The 17,713-nt window shown below is 41.6% G+C and overlaps 1 protein-coding gene across 1 annotated transcript in view; it reads left to right on the top strand.

Annotated features, from left to right (window-relative positions):
- Positions 1–16,385, top strand: part of tet1 (tet methylcytosine dioxygenase 1) — a 34,697-nt gene extending 18,312 nt beyond the window's left edge. The window contains exons 2-11 of the mRNA XM_084735357.1: positions 2,872–5,113; positions 5,909–5,999; positions 7,276–7,369; positions 7,823–8,031; positions 8,123–8,273; positions 8,620–8,709; positions 9,409–9,546; positions 9,724–9,900; positions 10,933–11,077; positions 13,080–16,385. Coding sequence (XP_084591483.1) covers positions 2,872–5,113; positions 5,909–5,999; positions 7,276–7,369; positions 7,823–8,031; positions 8,123–8,273; positions 8,620–8,709; positions 9,409–9,546; positions 9,724–9,900; positions 10,933–11,077; positions 13,080–14,140 — 4,398 coding nt within the window. The 3' untranslated portion in view covers positions 14,141–16,385. The remainder of the gene's footprint in view (positions 1–2,871; positions 5,114–5,908; positions 6,000–7,275; positions 7,370–7,822; positions 8,032–8,122; positions 8,274–8,619; positions 8,710–9,408; positions 9,547–9,723; positions 9,901–10,932; positions 11,078–13,079) is intronic.
- The last annotated feature ends 1,328 nt before the right edge of the window (positions 16,386–17,713 follow it).

Raw genomic sequence — 17,713 nt, forward strand, 5'->3', positions numbered from 1 at the left:
TTTATCTAGATGTTATGAGGACATGTACAGGAATTTCTCCATCTCATTTTGATATTATTGGGTGTATTTGGGCTACTTTATGGAGGTGGAAGAAGGCAGTTGGTGTTATATACTTATTGTGTGGCTTAAATAGATAAGTAAGAATGGAATCGAATACTATTGTAAGAAATTGTGCAGTTATCAAGGTTAATGGAAAAATCTATAAATGCAACAAAATTAACACAGCACCTTCTTGGATGTCAAATCTCCCTATCTGAAATAGAGTTGAAGTTGCAAGTCAGTCAGTACACCACAATAAATGTTTTCAAGGACCTCATCACAAAGCAAATCCCTATAATGCACTGAATGCTACAGATATGAGTATGAGATGTTTTTTTAATCACAGCCTTGAAGAAACGCAGCCTTGATACTTTTGCCCACACTAGATATTGTATAACAATATCCAAGCTTAAGATAAGATTTGGAGAAAGTAGTTTCAATCAACTGTCCATTTGTCCAAACATTTGTGAAGAATTTCTCTCTGTCTTCACTCAGCACAGTAAGAGATCTTAAGGTAACCTACAATCATCCTTGAACACCCTATGCTTGCCTAATATCAGATGAAATTGTCAACTCCTTGCACTCTTTTCAAAGGTCTTGACCAATGCGAACCCAATTCAGAAGATTGTTCAGTATTAATCCTCTTAGACCTCAGCACTGCCTTTGACGCCTTTGTTTTCAAACTTTAATTGATATGAGTGCTTTTAGGTCTAGAATCTGATTCATCTCGTTTTTTTCAATGCCTTCTTCCTCATGAATGACAGTTAATGCCTTTGCTCGCAGCCATCACATGTGGGTCACAAGGCTCAATTCTTTTTTCACTGTATGTGCCTGAAAGTCAAACACACTGTTTCCGTTTTATGCAGGATGTCTCAGAACCTTTTAAGTTGACCAGCTCTAGCCCCAACTCTGGGTTGACCCCACAGATTGTTTTGTTTTCTGAAAAGGAGGAGATTTTAGGAGGCTCAGAACGTAGACCAGGTCTAAAGGTGGATTCACACCAAGTGGCAGTTATTTTTTTAGTGCAACTTAGTTCACATCTGTTGGAAATAGAACAAAGTTGAACAGAGCACATGTAACTGATAAACTCAAATTTTTTTGTTGTCTGTGGGTTCTTATGAGTCTGGTTTATATTTAAGTACTGTTGCTGCTTACTTTTGATCTGTCAGCACAAAGTGCATGTCTCCTGCTGTAAAACACATTAAAACAGTGGCTGTGATGGAGTTTAATGTGTGTTTGTGCCAGGTACACAGTGATAAAGAATGGATCTCCAGCTACCCTCCAGTTGCTTTAGTTCATTAGAGGGAAAATGGGATGTCTTTCTCGCACACTCTTTCACACACACACACACACACACACATACAGGGCACAGAGCTCACAGTAATGCACACATATCCTCCAGCTCCTGTAAATGAGTTTAAGATCCTTTTGTCAGCTGAGTCTTGGCACATGATGCACTGTTTTCTTTTATCTTTGTCATGCTGCAACATTTTTAATCAGTCTTCCACTGCTGAAGGCTTTAGTACTAAATGTGATGGGGGGTTAAATCCTAAAATAATCAACAGCTTCAGTTGACTTCCGTTGATCATATGCTCACTCAAGATGATGGAAAATAAAGACAGCTTTTGCATATTCAGTTGCAGAAAACTGTATATAAGCTAGATTTGTATGAGAATGGATTTGCTCTAGCACCCTTTTTCTAATTTCTAATATAACATGTAAACTACAGTATTCTTTAGGGATGCATTATTTTCATTATTGATAAGCTACAGATTATTTTCAGAATTAATTGTTTAGTCTATAAAATGTCACAAAATTGTGAAAAATGCTCTTCACAATTTTCTAGAGCCCAAAGTTACATCTTCAGATTTCTTCTTTTGGCCAACCAACAATCCAAAATCCAAAGACTCTTCATTTGTAGCTCAGATGGTAAAGTGCCCTAAATTAGTCCTCTGCAGTGGCTGTGGGTTCAACTCCCACCTGTGGAAATGATTAATTGATTTTCAAAAATCAGGCATTGCAAAACTAATATTCTGGTACATTGCAGAGGCAAAAAAGACGAGATCAATTGATTTGTTCCTGTTTATGGGTCTATGGCTCTGACTGTCTGCACTTAAGACAGCCAATAGTATTGTGTATTCATCATGGCTTCTGGGGGCAATCAATATGTCAATACTGTGGACCTTTGGATGGTTGTAGCTCTGGTGGCAATCAAAATCTCCCTGAAGGGTCAAGCAGTGCTATAGCTACACTGTGTCTGGATAAAGCCCCAAGTGGGTTAATCACTCACTTGACAATAAACAAGGGTTAGCATGGCACCACTGCTGTGTTAATAATCACATGTGCTCGCAAACACATGCATACACACACCTACAAACCAGGCACAAACACAACATGTACATGCATGTCGCACACATGACCTCAGTGACCCCACCGGTAGTGACGCAATCATGAACTGTGCGTGACTCCAAATGTTTACCCATTGGCTCTCGGCTACCTGTGGGTCTGTGGCTCTCAACACTCCACAGCTCAGGCAGGAATGTAGTCCTGATTGAAGCCTCGACCGTGAACTAACACAGTTTAACTTTTTTATTAGCTCTGTTTAGAGATCAGTTTCGGGAAGGTTTATAGAAAGCAGATTCTTCGTTTTCACATGCCATAATATTTTCCACAGCATTCATAGTGGCTGCAGCAGATGCTCATGCCATGCTGGGAGGCAATCTGTTGTGCTGTGTGCCGTGACTGTTTAGAACAAGCTGAATCACTGTATACTGCCAGAGCTTGTTGAGTCACCTCTCTCTTCTTGTTTTTCCCTGTGTCTCTCTGTCTCAGGTGGTTCCAGAAAGTGGGTCGGTAAATGGCAAAGGCAAGGCACAGATGGATGATACCCACACGGCAGCAGAGGAGGATGAGGGGGAGGAAGGCCACATACCTCATACACAATCTCCCCCCATCACCCACTCGCTCACCCACAACCTGGCCTTGGACCAAGCCGGACCGCCAGCACTTGTTAAAAGAGAGCCTGGGCTGGAGCTGACCAGCATTGCACTTCACCAACATGTATGCTCTTCCGTGACTTTTCAGAATGGTTCTGCTGAGAACCTGACAAAACCCAATGGTGCTAATTTGACCACTGTGTCTGCATATAAAAGGACTACGATTGCATCAGAGCCTCAAAGGACTATCATAGCTGCAGTCCCTAAAGACTGCTCAGAGAATGGACCCAGGACACCTCCAGATGACATGTCAGTCCCACTAAAGAAGATCAAACTGGAGGAGCCGTGGATGTGGATCACTGAACAGGCCACCACGCAGCTGAGTGATGAAGATGAGGTGTGCGAAGACCCGCTGTCCACACTGGCGGCTGTGGTGTGTCTTTCTGTCACGGAGAGGAAGGGACTGGAGGAGAAACTTTTCAGCTCACGATCTTCCATTCTTCGTTCCATCAAAACAGAGCCACCAGATTTGCACTTTGTCAAGAAAGAGCCTGAAGACTTATTAAAGAATGACTTGTGTCAGAAAAGCACTCCTTTTAGCCTGCAAAGGACTCCCCAGCCTATCAAAAGTGAACCTCCTCCAAGTGTCTTGCTACCAAGCGTGCAGTCTTTGGCAGAGAAGAGAAATCTTAGTTTTGATCAGGCTATTGCTATTGAGGCCTTGACTCAACTGGCAGCTATACCTCAAAGCACCCCAGGGGCCATTAAAGCCGAGAGTAAGTGTGAACATCCCATTTCTACTGCTGCTCCATTTTCAACCTCCAGTACAAATACAACCCTGCAAGACGCCAAACCCACAGCAGCTATTCGCTACAACAAAGTCTCGGTCATCAGCTCACCACTACACCAGACGTCAGTCATACGCCCTCCTGTGGCCAGACAAGGGAATGTCATTCAGTGCTCCCAGGGGTCGAGCTCTTGCACAAAGCTCAGCTCAGACAATGATAAAGCGCCCTGCAGGAGGACAGAGCAGGGCTTTGGTTCTAATGTCATCAAATCGGAATGCAGCTATAAAGATCCCAGTGACGTGAAGTTCAGTAAAGATCATGAGCGATTGTTTGAAGGGGACAAAGACAGGGTTGTTGGTAAAGTGAGGAGAAACAGGGATGAGGAGGAGGTGGCAGCTCAGCTAGCAGATCTGGCCTTCATCATTCAGTCTCGACACAACCAGCAGTCAGAGAACAACCCTCCAAAAGGAACACCTGTGTCGGCCATCAAATACAACTACAACTCTCAGCTACCCCCCAGTCAGAAAAGGATCCTCATAAAGAAAACAAAATCTACACCTTCCAAGCCCAGGAAAAAGAAGATAAGTGATGGACTACATGAGGGGATCAACTGCAGGACCCCTCTCTCAAAACGCATGCCAAATGGAGAGACACCCCACAGGAGCAGAGGCAAAAAAATTGTCCCTCAGGGGAAATCAAGCCTTCACCACAAGAGGAACCTGTTCCTGCCTCAGGCTCAAATTGACCTGAAGAGATACTTGGCTGAGGCTCAGGAGGAAAGGAGGCAACTCATTCATCACAGTAATGCACACAGTACAGCCCTCTTAGGGCCACAGACTCAGAACTACAGCACTCTCACAAGGATCAACCACATTCGTGGTCAAGAAAACCAGCCATGGTCCCTTTCTAATGGTCCACTCCACCAACACAATCCATGCAATGGTCATGCTGCAGGACCAGGGCAAGAGAGTGAAAGGCATTTGTTATCTCAGGTAGCGCAGCCCTGTGGTGGGCTGCAGCATGGTGCTGACCCTAACATCAGCCCAGCCAGTGCCGCTTTCCTCAGCCACACCACTGAGCACCATGGTCAAGCTAATGGCTTCTCAGGGGCTCGGCAGTCCCCTCCGCCAAGCCAGCAGGGCTACTACAAGCTGGAGAGGTCAGGACCTGTCACTGTCCTGTCCACAACTATGGATGGGAATCTGGGTCACTCTGCAGAGTCAACTCCATCAAAGAACAGCGTCAACAGCTTTCTGGAGTCTCCTGTGAGTTTTCTGGATACCCCTACCAAGAACTTGCTCAATACACCTTCCAAAAAAATGGCTGATCTTCCATCCTGTCAATGCATGGGTGAGTTTATGCTACCTAACATTTTTCAAAGGAAGACAAGTCTGTAGCGTCTGCATCGTTATCACATTAGATATATTCCACTGTGTGACTAAATCTGTCCTGAAAGTTTGCTTTCGAGTAACACTGCAGTTCTTTGACCTCAAACTGCCTGGTTTTCTTTTTCTCTCTGTCTAATGCACTCTCATACACACACACTAGCTCTGTCCTAATTCAGGGGCCAATTCAAGCAAAAGGAGGCCGCATTTCTCTGCCATATTTGGAGCAGGCTTTGGGATGCTTTGTGGAGCCTTGTTGACCCTTGTTATGATGTATTTGGTCTTGAAATGTGGATTTCCGAGATGGTGGCCCCTGAACTGAGCTCCAACTACATTTACTGTGTATACTGTAGCTTCAATAGATATTCAATTAATCAATTAAGCAACTAGTTCTCAACTATTAAACTAATCTCCACTAAATCATTTTTAAGAAAAAAAATGTCAAATCCTCTGATTCCAGTTGTTTTCTTTAGTCCTCTCTGATAGTGAACTGAATATCTTTGGGTTGTGGAAAAAAACAGACATTTGAGGACGTCTCTGTAGGCTTTGGGAAACTGATATTTTATGGACCAAACAACTAATTGATTAAAAGAGAAAATAATTGGTTGTAGCCCTGGTGTATACCACATGTAAATGAATCTAAATACCTTATCAAGCTTGTCTGTAAACAGGGCATCTGATTTTATTTGAGGCTGTTGTGCATTTGAAAGAGACTCAGTAAAGCTGTTGTGGTATCTAATGGATTTTTTTGTTACCACAGACCAAATCATTGAAAAGGAGGAAGGCCCTTACTATACTCACCTTGGGGCAGGACCTACTGTCGCTGCAGTGAGGGAAATGATGGAGAACAGGTAGAGTGACTACTACCTCTCTATTTACACACACTTGAGCGTATGTGGGTGTGTTTACTACCAAACATGCCTACTAGTCAACCACAGGCTTGGTGGAATGGGGTGGGGTCACAGCCAAAGAGTCTGTCATTAGAAGGAAGCATTGCTGAGCTAGCGCAACACGTTCACCCACTGCCTCAGCTACACACATGTACAAACAACACACACACGCAGCATGTTGAAACAGGAAACCCCTAAAGCTGAGACGAGGGGCCCGTAAACCAAGATGACAGCCAGTTTAGAACAACTTGAGGTCCGTCACAGTCCATCTGACAGCCACACTTAACTGAAAAATGTCATTCTGCAGTCGCCCCATTTTTCATTGTCAAGTAAATATTTAATTCAAAGATATTATAGATAGAGTATCTATTCTGTGCTTAAGTGTGCATTGGTATATATTAACTGTTTACTACAGCCTTGTACTAAATGTTTGATTTGCATTTCTAAAGTTATCAAATGACGTAATCAAATCCAAACAAGAATCATTAATGAGAGAAAGAAGGAGGTCAAGTGTAGAGTGGCTCCTCCCTCCACTGATCTGAAAGCCCCAAGATTACAGCTAGACTCTCTTCTTGTGAGAGTATTAAAAGGCAAACGAAGGTGCTCAGTTATCAGAATCCAACACTCCCTGTCACCTATTCCCAAATATGTGTGTGTATATATGTAATAAAAATGAGATTTTATGCACATACACATAAATTATCCACATACATTATAGGTGCAAGGAATCAAACAACTGACTTATTATCATAATTAGTAACAGTGAATATATCAACCTGTAAATCCAGTAACTATTCCTTCCAATTCCTTCTATATCAATGAACAATGTAAATTACTCTTATTTTTTTTATGAACCTTAAGGGATAATATGTAACATTTTCCTAAAAAACAATGTAAAGACTTAATAATAATCCCTCTCAGTCATCACTTATGACCCACTAGAAGTGTGTGATGGTGACTGTATCTGCAGAGGCGCTGCCCTCTGCCTGTATTTCTCATTATTTTGCTGTGCTCGTGACTCTTTACCAACCGTATGTATTTGACATCCTGAAAATGAGACATGACAATTGACTATTTTTCTTGTGCATTTACAAACAGCTTGGACAAATTCTTCTGACCTTTAAATTATTGCATGCTATTTTGTCAACATCAGTAAACTGCATTTAGGCTCCTACAGTGATGTTAATTTGTGTTATCAATGATATGTCTCTCTTATGTAATGTTGTGTGTGACACAGGTATGGTGCCAAAGGAAATGCAGTAAGGGTGGAAGTCGTTGTTTACACTGGGAAAGAAGGAAAGAGTTCCCAGGGGTGTCCAATAGCTAAGTGGGTATGTGGCTGATGTTTGTGTTCATGGTAATTTCCTAAATGTCCTGAAAACATCAGCTGTATGATGAAGTGTTCTTGAGGATCCCATTGCAGTATATTTAGGGGCAAAGGCGGAAGTCACTCCCAGATTCTTATCCTTACCACAACCACAGCAAACCCTTATCTGCCCCCAGCCATGTAACCCTTACCTAAATATGATTATTTCCAACTTCATCCCTTCACTTAGACATTTCAAGAGTCACAACTAAAGATTACAATTTTAAAACTATCGTCTTAAAACCAAATCTTGTAGTTTGGCAGGTCAGTCACGGTGTTTCAAAAACCATTACCCAGCAGGATACCAGAATTTGGTAATATTGTTTTAAAATGCTTGTTTTAGCTGTATTTTGTGTTTTACAGTCAGGTCATCTCTTATATGTTTGTTTTCTGTGTGCACGTGTGCACTACCTGACAGGTGATCCGGCGGGGCAGTGAAGAGGAAAAGCTGCTGTGTTTGGTCCGCCAAAGGCCGGGGCACTACTGTGACTCTGCCGTGCTAGTGATCCTCATCCTGGCATGGGAGGGAATCCCTCGGCCGGTGGCGGACCATCTCTACCAGGAACTCACACAGTCCCTCTATAAATACGGCTCCCCCACCAGCCGTCGCTGTGCCCTCAATGAAGAGTGAGAACCTCTTTCTTTGTTTTGCAATGACGCTGCTCTTTCCCAGCTTTGTTCGTTTCTTTATCTTCCTCCCGCCAATCCATCTCCACAGTCGTACGTGTGCATGCCAGGGTTTGGACCCGGACACCTGCGGAGCTTCATTTTCCTTTGGGTGCTCCTGGAGTATGTACTTCAATGGATGTAAGTTTGCCCGCAGTAAAGTGCCCCGCAAGTTCCGCCTGCTTGGAGACTACCCAGAGGAGGTGAGGGAGCGGTCAACTTCCACAAATCCTAGAGGAAATCATCTATTAAAACCTCTCCTATTTGTTTCTTCTGGTGTTATAGTGATGTGAGACTGTATACATGATTAGTGTATGTATAATTCATGTGCTAGCTTGTTGTTATTATCATATTATTAGTTTTTACTATATGATGTATCAGAAAAGTTCAGTTGCTTCTCTGCATATTATCTGCAATAAAGGCAGACTTGGTTGATCAAATCTTTGCCAAACATTTGCCTCCTAGTGGCTTATGTTGGACATGACAGTCACATCTGTAGCCTGTAGTCTGTAGTTGTTATTCACTCCAAAATCTGCCCATTACTTTTAGGAGGAGAAGATTGAGAACAACCTTCAGAATCTCGCCACTGATCTTGCACCACTTTACAAAAGACTGGCTCCTGAGGCCTTCCAAAACCAGGTATGAAGCATTCAACAGCTGCCACACTTACCTCTGATGATCCCTTAGCTGTCATAGGCTTGTATTAACAACACTCCACCATTTTTTTTTTGATGAAATATAATATTCACAGCATGATCCAGCTGTTTGCTATACTGATGAGAAAAGTGTGATACAGGCTCATACTCCCCAGAGAGAGAGAGAGAGAGACAGACAGCGAGAGAGAGTGATCATGTGAACTGACTACCACAATATTCAAACCTATTTATAACTATAACTATTCATAATGTCCTTCCTAGTTATTGGCCCAGGATAAGGATTTAAACAGATGCAGCACATCAATAAAACTCAAAATGAATTGGCAGTGACTATATAGGTTTATATTCTCCATCTTCATTGTCATTGAAATGCAGACCTAACTTTTGAATTTTGAATTCAGGACAGGCACTATTCTATCCTAACTTAATAAGAAAAAATTTCAAACTTAGGAAGTTACTGTAATGAGGCCCCTGATCCATGTATTCTGCTGACTCTCACATTAATTGTTGGGTGAAGCTTCATTTAGTTCAGATGCACCCAGACTCAGGAACAGCCTCCTTACACTTTCGAGAAAGTGCACTTTTCTTACAATTTGTTCAAGAAAACTTACATGCAATCTTTTACTGTCTTCTTCACAACAAACCAAACTCTTCTCCTGTATTGTCCTTTCACCACTCATAGGTGGAACATGAGGAGGCAGGGGGTGGCTGCCGGCTGGGCAGGAGGGAAGGACGTCCTTTTTCTGGGGTCACAGCCTGTGTGGATTTCTGTGCCCACGCTCACAAGGACACTCACAACATGAATAATGGCAGCACTGTGGTAAGCAAGCTGCGAGACTGACACCATGCTGTCTACTTCTGTACTGTGTGTCTAAACGCACCCCCAAACTATTTCAGAGGTTATTGGTTCTAGTTTTGCTTAACTCCCTTGGGGTATTGATTAATATGGTCAACTGCTTGGTTGAACTTGTTGCCTTTTGTCTGTGTCCTTTTTCAGGTTTGCACTTTAACCAAGGAAGATAACCGCGCCGTGCGTAACATACCGGAAGATGAGCAGCTCCATGTTCTGCCACTTTACAGGATCTCTGACCGGGATGAGTTTGGTCAGGTTGAGGGCCAGTGGGCCAAGATCCGAAGTGGTGCTCTGCAAGTTCTTACATCCTTTCCCCGAGAGGTGAGTGAACAGGAGAGGTTTTTATTATGTTGGTATGGTTTTCTTTTATTTCTAACTACAACATATGTTCTTTGAGGCAAAAATGAAAAAAAAAAATAGAAAACGTGTCATGTTTTAAAGGAGAAATATGTCATACATTTACTGTACTAAATCATGACATGTCGTCAGAGATTAAGGAAACATGCTAAGTTGAAATACTGGCTTCTGCAACAACACTACAGTCAGCATGATCTCACACATGACTTTTCCACTCCAGTACGGAACGTCTGTTTTTGTTTTGTCCACACTGCCTGTTTCACGTTTACTGACTTTACATGGAGGTAAAATTAATACAGAATGGTCAGTGAATTAGTTAGTGTCTGTTCATGAGTTTTAAGAAATCATTTACCCTTTAGGACTCAGTGGAATTTCTAAAATGTTGCTGCAGTTCACTGAAAATCCTCCCACACTTCAACCCACACATCCACACGTTTATGTTATAACAAACAACCGTGATTTAGTAGTTGGTAGTTTTTGTGGCAGCTTATATGAGAAAATTTTACATGTGGAAAAGTCGTGACCCAGTCAGTTCTCCCTACTGACTCTTGATCACACCTCCCCCTCTCCTGCCAGGGAGATGTCTGAGCTGTTTACCAACAGGGATTATGTGATGTGATTTTTAAGCAAGGAACTTGAACTTTTGTCTTTGTCACTTTCCACGATGCACAGTGTGTCAGGATCCCACTCAAACACAACCTTGTGTCATCCATTAAGACATTTTTTTTTTTCAATTTTTTTTTCAGATTTTAGATAAGTAGAAACTGGTTGGAAACCATCACTAAAAATCACAGATCTTAATGTTACGATGAATATTTCTTCATCATTTGTCTGCTGTGCTTGTCGTATTCTCGTGTAGGTTCAGGGCTTGATTATACTCCTTAACAGATGCCTACATGGATGCCAATTAGTTCTGTTTTTTTTAAAGCTAGGGTGTTACATATTACACCTTTAATTGTTTGATTTTTTTTTTTTTTTCTTTTTTGTCTTTATCAGGTGCGACTACTGGCTGAGCCGGTAAAATCAGCCCGTAAGATCAGGCAAGAGGCTCGTCTGAAGGCTCAAGCAGAGAAACTGGAGAAGAAGCTTGGGCTGACTCCTCTCACTCCTGGGAAAATGAAAAATGAAACCCCCAACAAAGGTAGTAAATCCAAGCCTCTGGTCACATTATTAGTCTATTTTAATAAGCATTATGTTGAGGTCAAAATACAACCCCAATGGACCCTTCACTGAGCACCACCCTCCTTAGTCACTTAGTTACTGTCGTTACGCCTCCCAAACTTTCCATTCTCATACTGAATTTTTGCCATTAACAGTGATAACGGTGGAAGATTTGAGTTGGAGTAATTGTTGAAACACAAGTTCTTTGAATCCTTAGAAATGTAAGTAAAAACAGCATCTCATTTCTAGCAGACAATGGTGGATTTTGTCGGCCAAAGTAATAACTCACAAGCTCATTTCATAAGTGTAGGTGGCTAATGTTAGCTAATGCTAACTTGACGAGTCAGCTGAGAAGCCTCCAGCTGATGTGTTAATGTTTCCATCTGTCACATTTTAAAACAAGAACCCTGTGAAAGCGTTTGTGTAAAGTTACCTGACAGCTGTGAGCATGATATAGATGACAGAAATACATTCATTGATGTGGGAAAAGGAAGCACGGGGACTTGATTAGTCCAGTGGACCTTGAGACGGGTCTCCCAGTCAGACAAGCCGGACCGCGGCTGCGGAAGACAGTCGGGATAAGAGCTACCCTAACTTGGCTTGGACCTGAGACAGCAAGCCAGAGTAAGGAGAGTGTATCGTCATTGTCCCACTTTGATTCTGCATCAGTGCACACCCTGCTCCTCCTCAAACCCCAGCAGAACAAATGCAGATGCAGTGGTTCTAACAAGTTTGGCTGGAGGTCAGCGTTTGCAGCTTATGTTAGAGCAGATGAAGACAGAGTTTAATCGATTCTCCTTATGTGTGTTCCTGTGTTTCAAGTTATTTTTTGCCTTTAGTTTGGATAGGGAAAGCTCAAGATATGACAGGAAAGGGGGTAGAGAGATGGGGAATGACATGCAGCAAATGGGTCACAGGCAGGAATCGAACCAACGACCGCTGCAGAGGATCAACAGCCTCAGTACATGGGGCAAACGCTCTACCAACTGAGCTATGGGAGCACCCCTGTGTTTCAAGCTTTTGAAGAGCCTCCTGCACACCACTTCAACATGTAGAGAAACAGAAAGCCTGACAACTCTAGTTCCAGTTGCTAAGCTATGATTGAAAAGTTGCTGTTTGGAGGTGGGGCTTGGTGAAGGGTCAATTCCAAAAAAGTTGGGCCGTTATGTAAATTGTTAATAAGAACAGAATGCAATGATTTGCACATCATTTTTGACTTATGTTCAATTGAATACAGTACAAAGACAAGATATTTAATGTTCAAACAAAAAAGGACCACCCAGATTGATAACAGCACTAACTTTAAATGCCAGCATCTGTGATGGCATGAGGGTGTGTTAACGACCATGCACAGACATGGTCCAGCTAGCTGTCACATCTGTGAAGGCAATATTAATTTGTCTTTTTCAGAGACGTCCCCGCTTATTTCAACACAACACACATTCTGCATGTGTAACAACAGTGTTGCTTCATAGTAAAAGAGTTCAGACACTAGACTGCCCTGCCTGCAGTCCAGACCTGTTTCCTACTGAAAATGTGTGGTGTATTATAAAGCATAAAATACAACAATGGAGACCCCTGACTGTTGAGCACTGTAAGTCATATATCAAGCAAGAATGAGAAAGAATTTCAGAAATTCAACAATTAGTGTATTCAGTTCCCAAACACTTCCTGAGTGTTGTTAAAAGAAAGGGTGATGTATCACAGTGGCAAACGTGCCCATGTCCCAACTTTTTTGAGTGTGTGTTTACAAAAAACAATGAAGTTAATCAGTTTAAACATTAAATAACTTCGTCTTCGTACTGTATTCAATAAAAGATAAATAGTTTTCGCAAATCATCATATTCTGTGTTTATTTACGTTTTACACAATGTCCCAACATTTTTGGAACTGGGGTTGTATATAAATATTTTTGATTATTCCTTTTATTATCATTGTTTTTTGTATCAGTGTTTAACATGTATTTTCTGCATCCAAAACAGAACCACAGAGTTATTATAGCTCACACAGACTACCACCCAGACCTGCCAGTGTTGGAAAGTACCCACCAGACAGGAATCAACCCAGCACTTACAGCCAGAGCACCAGCAGCTACCCCACTCTGGCTGCAGGGGTCACCCCACAGAAGGAGGTCATCTCCCCCAACCACCACGGCCTGCCTGGCCTCCAGTTTGGACAGAATGGCTCCGCTCTCCATTATAAGACAATGAGTGACGCCGTGAATGGTTACTCTCCAGCATCTGGTGACCCGAGTGTTACGTCAGAACGTATACCTCCACACAATGCTCTTACTGACTACCCCCATGCGTTTAAAACTGAGCCCAATGAGGTGCACTGCTCTCCTCTGTGTAGACCCTCCCCCAGTGGGAGTGCTCCTCCTCCCTCCTCCTTCTCCCCCAGACCTACCTCTGAGGGCCTCTTCAGCAGGCTCAACGGACTCCACAGGGCTGCAGGAGATGTTGCAGCAGAGGTCAGGGGTCATGGCCTCCCTCTGCTCTCATCTCTCCCCCTTCCCCCGCAAACTCCCCCACCACTTGAACCAGAGGAAGTTAAGCAGGAAGAGGTGTGGTCAGACAGCGAGCACAACTTCCTGGACCACAATATTGGCGGAGTCGCCGTGGCACCGTCACACGGCTCCATCCTGATAGAGTGTGCGCGGCGGGAGCTCCACGCCACCACCCCAATCCTCAGGCCGAACCGCAGACACCCCACCCGCATCTCCCTGGTCTTCTACCAGCACAAGTCTCTAAACGAACCAGGCCACGGGATGGCCATGTGGGACGCCAAAATGGCCAAACGTGAGCGGGAACGGGAGGAGGAGGCTGAGAGGCTGAGGATGGAGGACGTCCCAAGCAACTGTGTGGGAAGGAAAGGAGCTGGAGGTGAGGAGCTAGACGAGGAAACAGGGAAGGAGGCAGAGGAGGCGAGGAGGGTCATGAATGTCCCCACACGTCAAGCATGGACTCTCCCGAGGGACGGCGTCATCACCGTGTCCCCTTATGCTCTTACCCAAGTGACGGGCCCCTACAATCGCTGGACTTAGTTGACATGTTTTACACACACACTCACAGACACACACACACACACACACACACACACACACACACACACACAGAAAACTCCTACACCCTGTGCTTCTGCCTTACCTCAATCAACTTCAAACTGCTACTCTCATTTTTATGTCGTTTTTCATTGTGCTTTTTCTAATATCTGTTTGTTCACTTTGTCCTTCTTCATCTATGCCTTCAAAGCGATGAGGAAGACCAAAGTTTGTTGGCTTTTTAACTGTGAGTTTCGGTGTTGTTTTTATTGTAAAGAGATGGTGCTTTGAAGCATTTTAAAGACGTTTTTAAACTGGTTTTATATACATGATTAAGAACAAAAAGATGTGATTATTTATTCTGATCATAACGATTTCTATTTAATTCCTGGTGTAAGCCTGTTTACTGCAAGATTTCTATGATAACCTGCATTATTATTTGTTGACGCTCAGAATTTATGTTGTACAGTAGAACTATGCTCTTTATTTTCAGTCAATAGTTCTCTTTTCATAAGATGAAGCTCGTTGGCTTTTACATTGGTGCCATTCTCACTGTAACCTTTGTTTCATCACATCACATAATGTAGAAAACAAAACTAATATTGTGCATACAGTATATCTACTACAGATTGTCACATGTAGCATCGTACTTTTCCTTCTGCCACCTCTGGCTTCTGTCGGCAGGTGATGAAAGAAACGTACATCTTTGGTTTGTTGTTATGTTTATTTTCTCTTCGTCTGGATGGTTTGTCTTTTATTCACAGATATGTATGGCATATTAAGAAGCACTTTTTTTGTTTTCCTAAACTTAACTTGAAAAGGTCCCAATCCATAGGCCTGAATATGTATGTACAGATAGAGATATATATGACAGTTTAGCATGAACCCGGTTTTATTTTTTCAGTGTTTCTGCATTTATTTGATTGAAAATGGCATACATATCTAATGAAATTCAAAACTTAGCATAATGAGGAATTGTGAAATGCTGCAACAATGAAGTGCTTATCATTATTGGCACTTATGTTCACCTTCTGGAAAAGGAAAGTCTTTCATAGGGCACAAGTGTGATTATAGGATTTCAAAAACTTACTGTACATTTTAATGGTGCTAACCAGACCTCTGTTTTACAGAAATCACAAAGTGTCAGATTTGAACACAAAAGTGTGTTAGCCAATGCTGACTCATCAAACTATTTCTACTCTTGCCTCCTCTCTGCTCTTGTTGGAAAACCACTCAAACATCAGATCCCACTCAGACAATATTGCCTAAGACGATTTCGGGTGCTCGACCCTGGTGAAGACTTTGTTTACAGATAGCTTTTTTACAGGGTCTGAATAAGGGGGTTGGTGTCAACTCCTGGTGAATCAGGATTTTTATTTTTTATTACCCATGAAAGAGAAGCTCTTCATTTTAAGGATTCATCAATGAAATTTCAGCACAACCGATAAAGACCTTTCACTGATATTCACACTAACACTGGTGGTATAATGTTTCCTGTGAGAAACATTTTGGACTTTTACACACTTTGACTTCCTTTTGGTGCTAATAGGACAAGATGTCAAGGTACACATGGCGACCTAACCTGGTTATATGCTGAGCGGTGATGGCATGGTGCTTTTTTAAAACTCAGCACACTGTTCTGGTATATGATTCAGTACAAAGGTAGTTTCATCATTTCTCTGGATGATTACTGGCTGACAGACTGAGATATGTTGGTATCCCACCATTGACCACAATGTTTTTCAAGTACCAGTAAAAAGCAAATGATCATGCAGATATCCATCTAAGTTCAAACGTCTTCCATAATCCTCAAAAATCACAACATACACACAAAATGAAATGAATGTAAACTGTTTTTAAATCAGTTGATTTAGAAAGGACATTTTTGACAAAGTTACAGATGTAAATGTGTCTTTTGATTTACTGTGGGGGACATTCTCAGTCCACACTGAAAGTCTTTGTATCAACGAGGAACTAACAACTAGCACCAGCATTCAAAAATCTGAAAAAACAAGCTTTTATTAGTAGAAAATGTGTAAATATGTATGTGAAGCATATTGTTTTTACTGTACTGTTAATGGTGTTTAGACAATGGATGATCTTGCTTATTTTGAAACTGAATTACTGTACGTTGCTGAAAGTATATCCAGTTTAGACTTGAGAAGAGACTAAATTTAGCATTCCTTTTATGGATGGCTGATCTCTTTCGGGATTGTGAAATAAAGTCATATTTATATTTTGGACCTGATCATGATTTCCTCTGTCATGATTTTTTGTGTGTGCGTGTGTGTGTGGGTGTTTCTACATGTGTGTTTACGCAGCCTTTGACAGTTAAATTTAGTTCAGGTAAACGTGAAGGCCTTCTCTAAGCATTAATTCTGTGACAGATTGTATCATAATATTTATTTAACTATGAAGTAGGCTGATATGTTTTTAACAAGCCAAACAGAACAGATGGGTTATGGGTTAATTTTTATTCAGAAAAGCCAAGAAAACTTTTTTTCTTTGTGAATTTCCCACACTAGCATACTGTATGACTCACTGCTGTGGAATTTCAGTTTAGTAAGTTGGACTTCATCCTCTTGTTTGGGGATGAATCACATCTTGTTTTTGTACAGTTTGTCTCCAGAACGGGAAACATGATAAGTTATTTTTTCACTCGAATGTAAATGTAAGAAAATCATTTGCCTCTGACTTAGTGAGATGACTAACTTAATAACTGTAAATAAACACAAGAGAGCCTCAGGGGTTTAGTCAACTCTGAAGAAAATCTGCATCATAATTATATTACTGGACAACAACCCAAGTACATGGAGTAGTAGTTTCTGTAGGTACTAAGTATCAATTCAATATCTGCACTGTTTTTTTTTTTTTTTGCCACATTTAACCTCTATATAATTCACTGTGTGGGACTCATTGGGATCATTTTTATGTTAGACAACTTAAGCACAGGCTTTGCTGCAGCAGTAAGAACTGTAGGCAGCCTGCAGTGAGTTAGTGAGTAATTGAAAGCAGTAAGTACTTAGATCTTTTACTTACAGTTACTACAAGGAGATTTTAACTGGTTACGAAACAGTCCCAATTTAATACTGATGCCTCCATGATCTATATAAGCAATTAAGACTATCCATGAGAAGTTCTACTATGTCTACTATTTCTGTATGGTTATTGCCAATACCTGCCACCAGGTCCAATTCCTCTTGGAAAAAGTAAGAGTAACTAGTATGTTAGCCTATTAAAAAGAATCAGGAGGAGAATTTCATTCAGATAAATTTATATATGTGGTGAGGACAGTGGAAACACAACTGCCTTTGTCCTCAAGGGCTTCTGAAATTAACAAAACAGACAAAGTTCCTTGTAGTAACTTTAAACTAAAGTAAAGTTTATTTGTAAAGCACCTTGCACAGATAGAAAATCACAAAGTGCTTTTATTGATCACTGAGGGGAACTTGTTGGTGTTGCAGTTGCTCCCATTCAAGAATAAAACTATATATAAGCATATGAAAATAATAAGAATAGAATAAAAATATAAGAATGTAATATGTGTAAATATGTGCATTATACTACTATATACAA

Source organism: Lutjanus erythropterus, chromosome 14 (genome assembly GCF_056507025.1).
Source record: "Lutjanus erythropterus isolate fLutEry1 chromosome 14, fLutEry1.hap2, whole genome shotgun sequence".
In the NCBI taxonomy this organism is placed as follows: Eukaryota; Metazoa; Chordata; class Actinopteri; order Lutjaniformes; family Lutjanidae; genus Lutjanus; species Lutjanus erythropterus.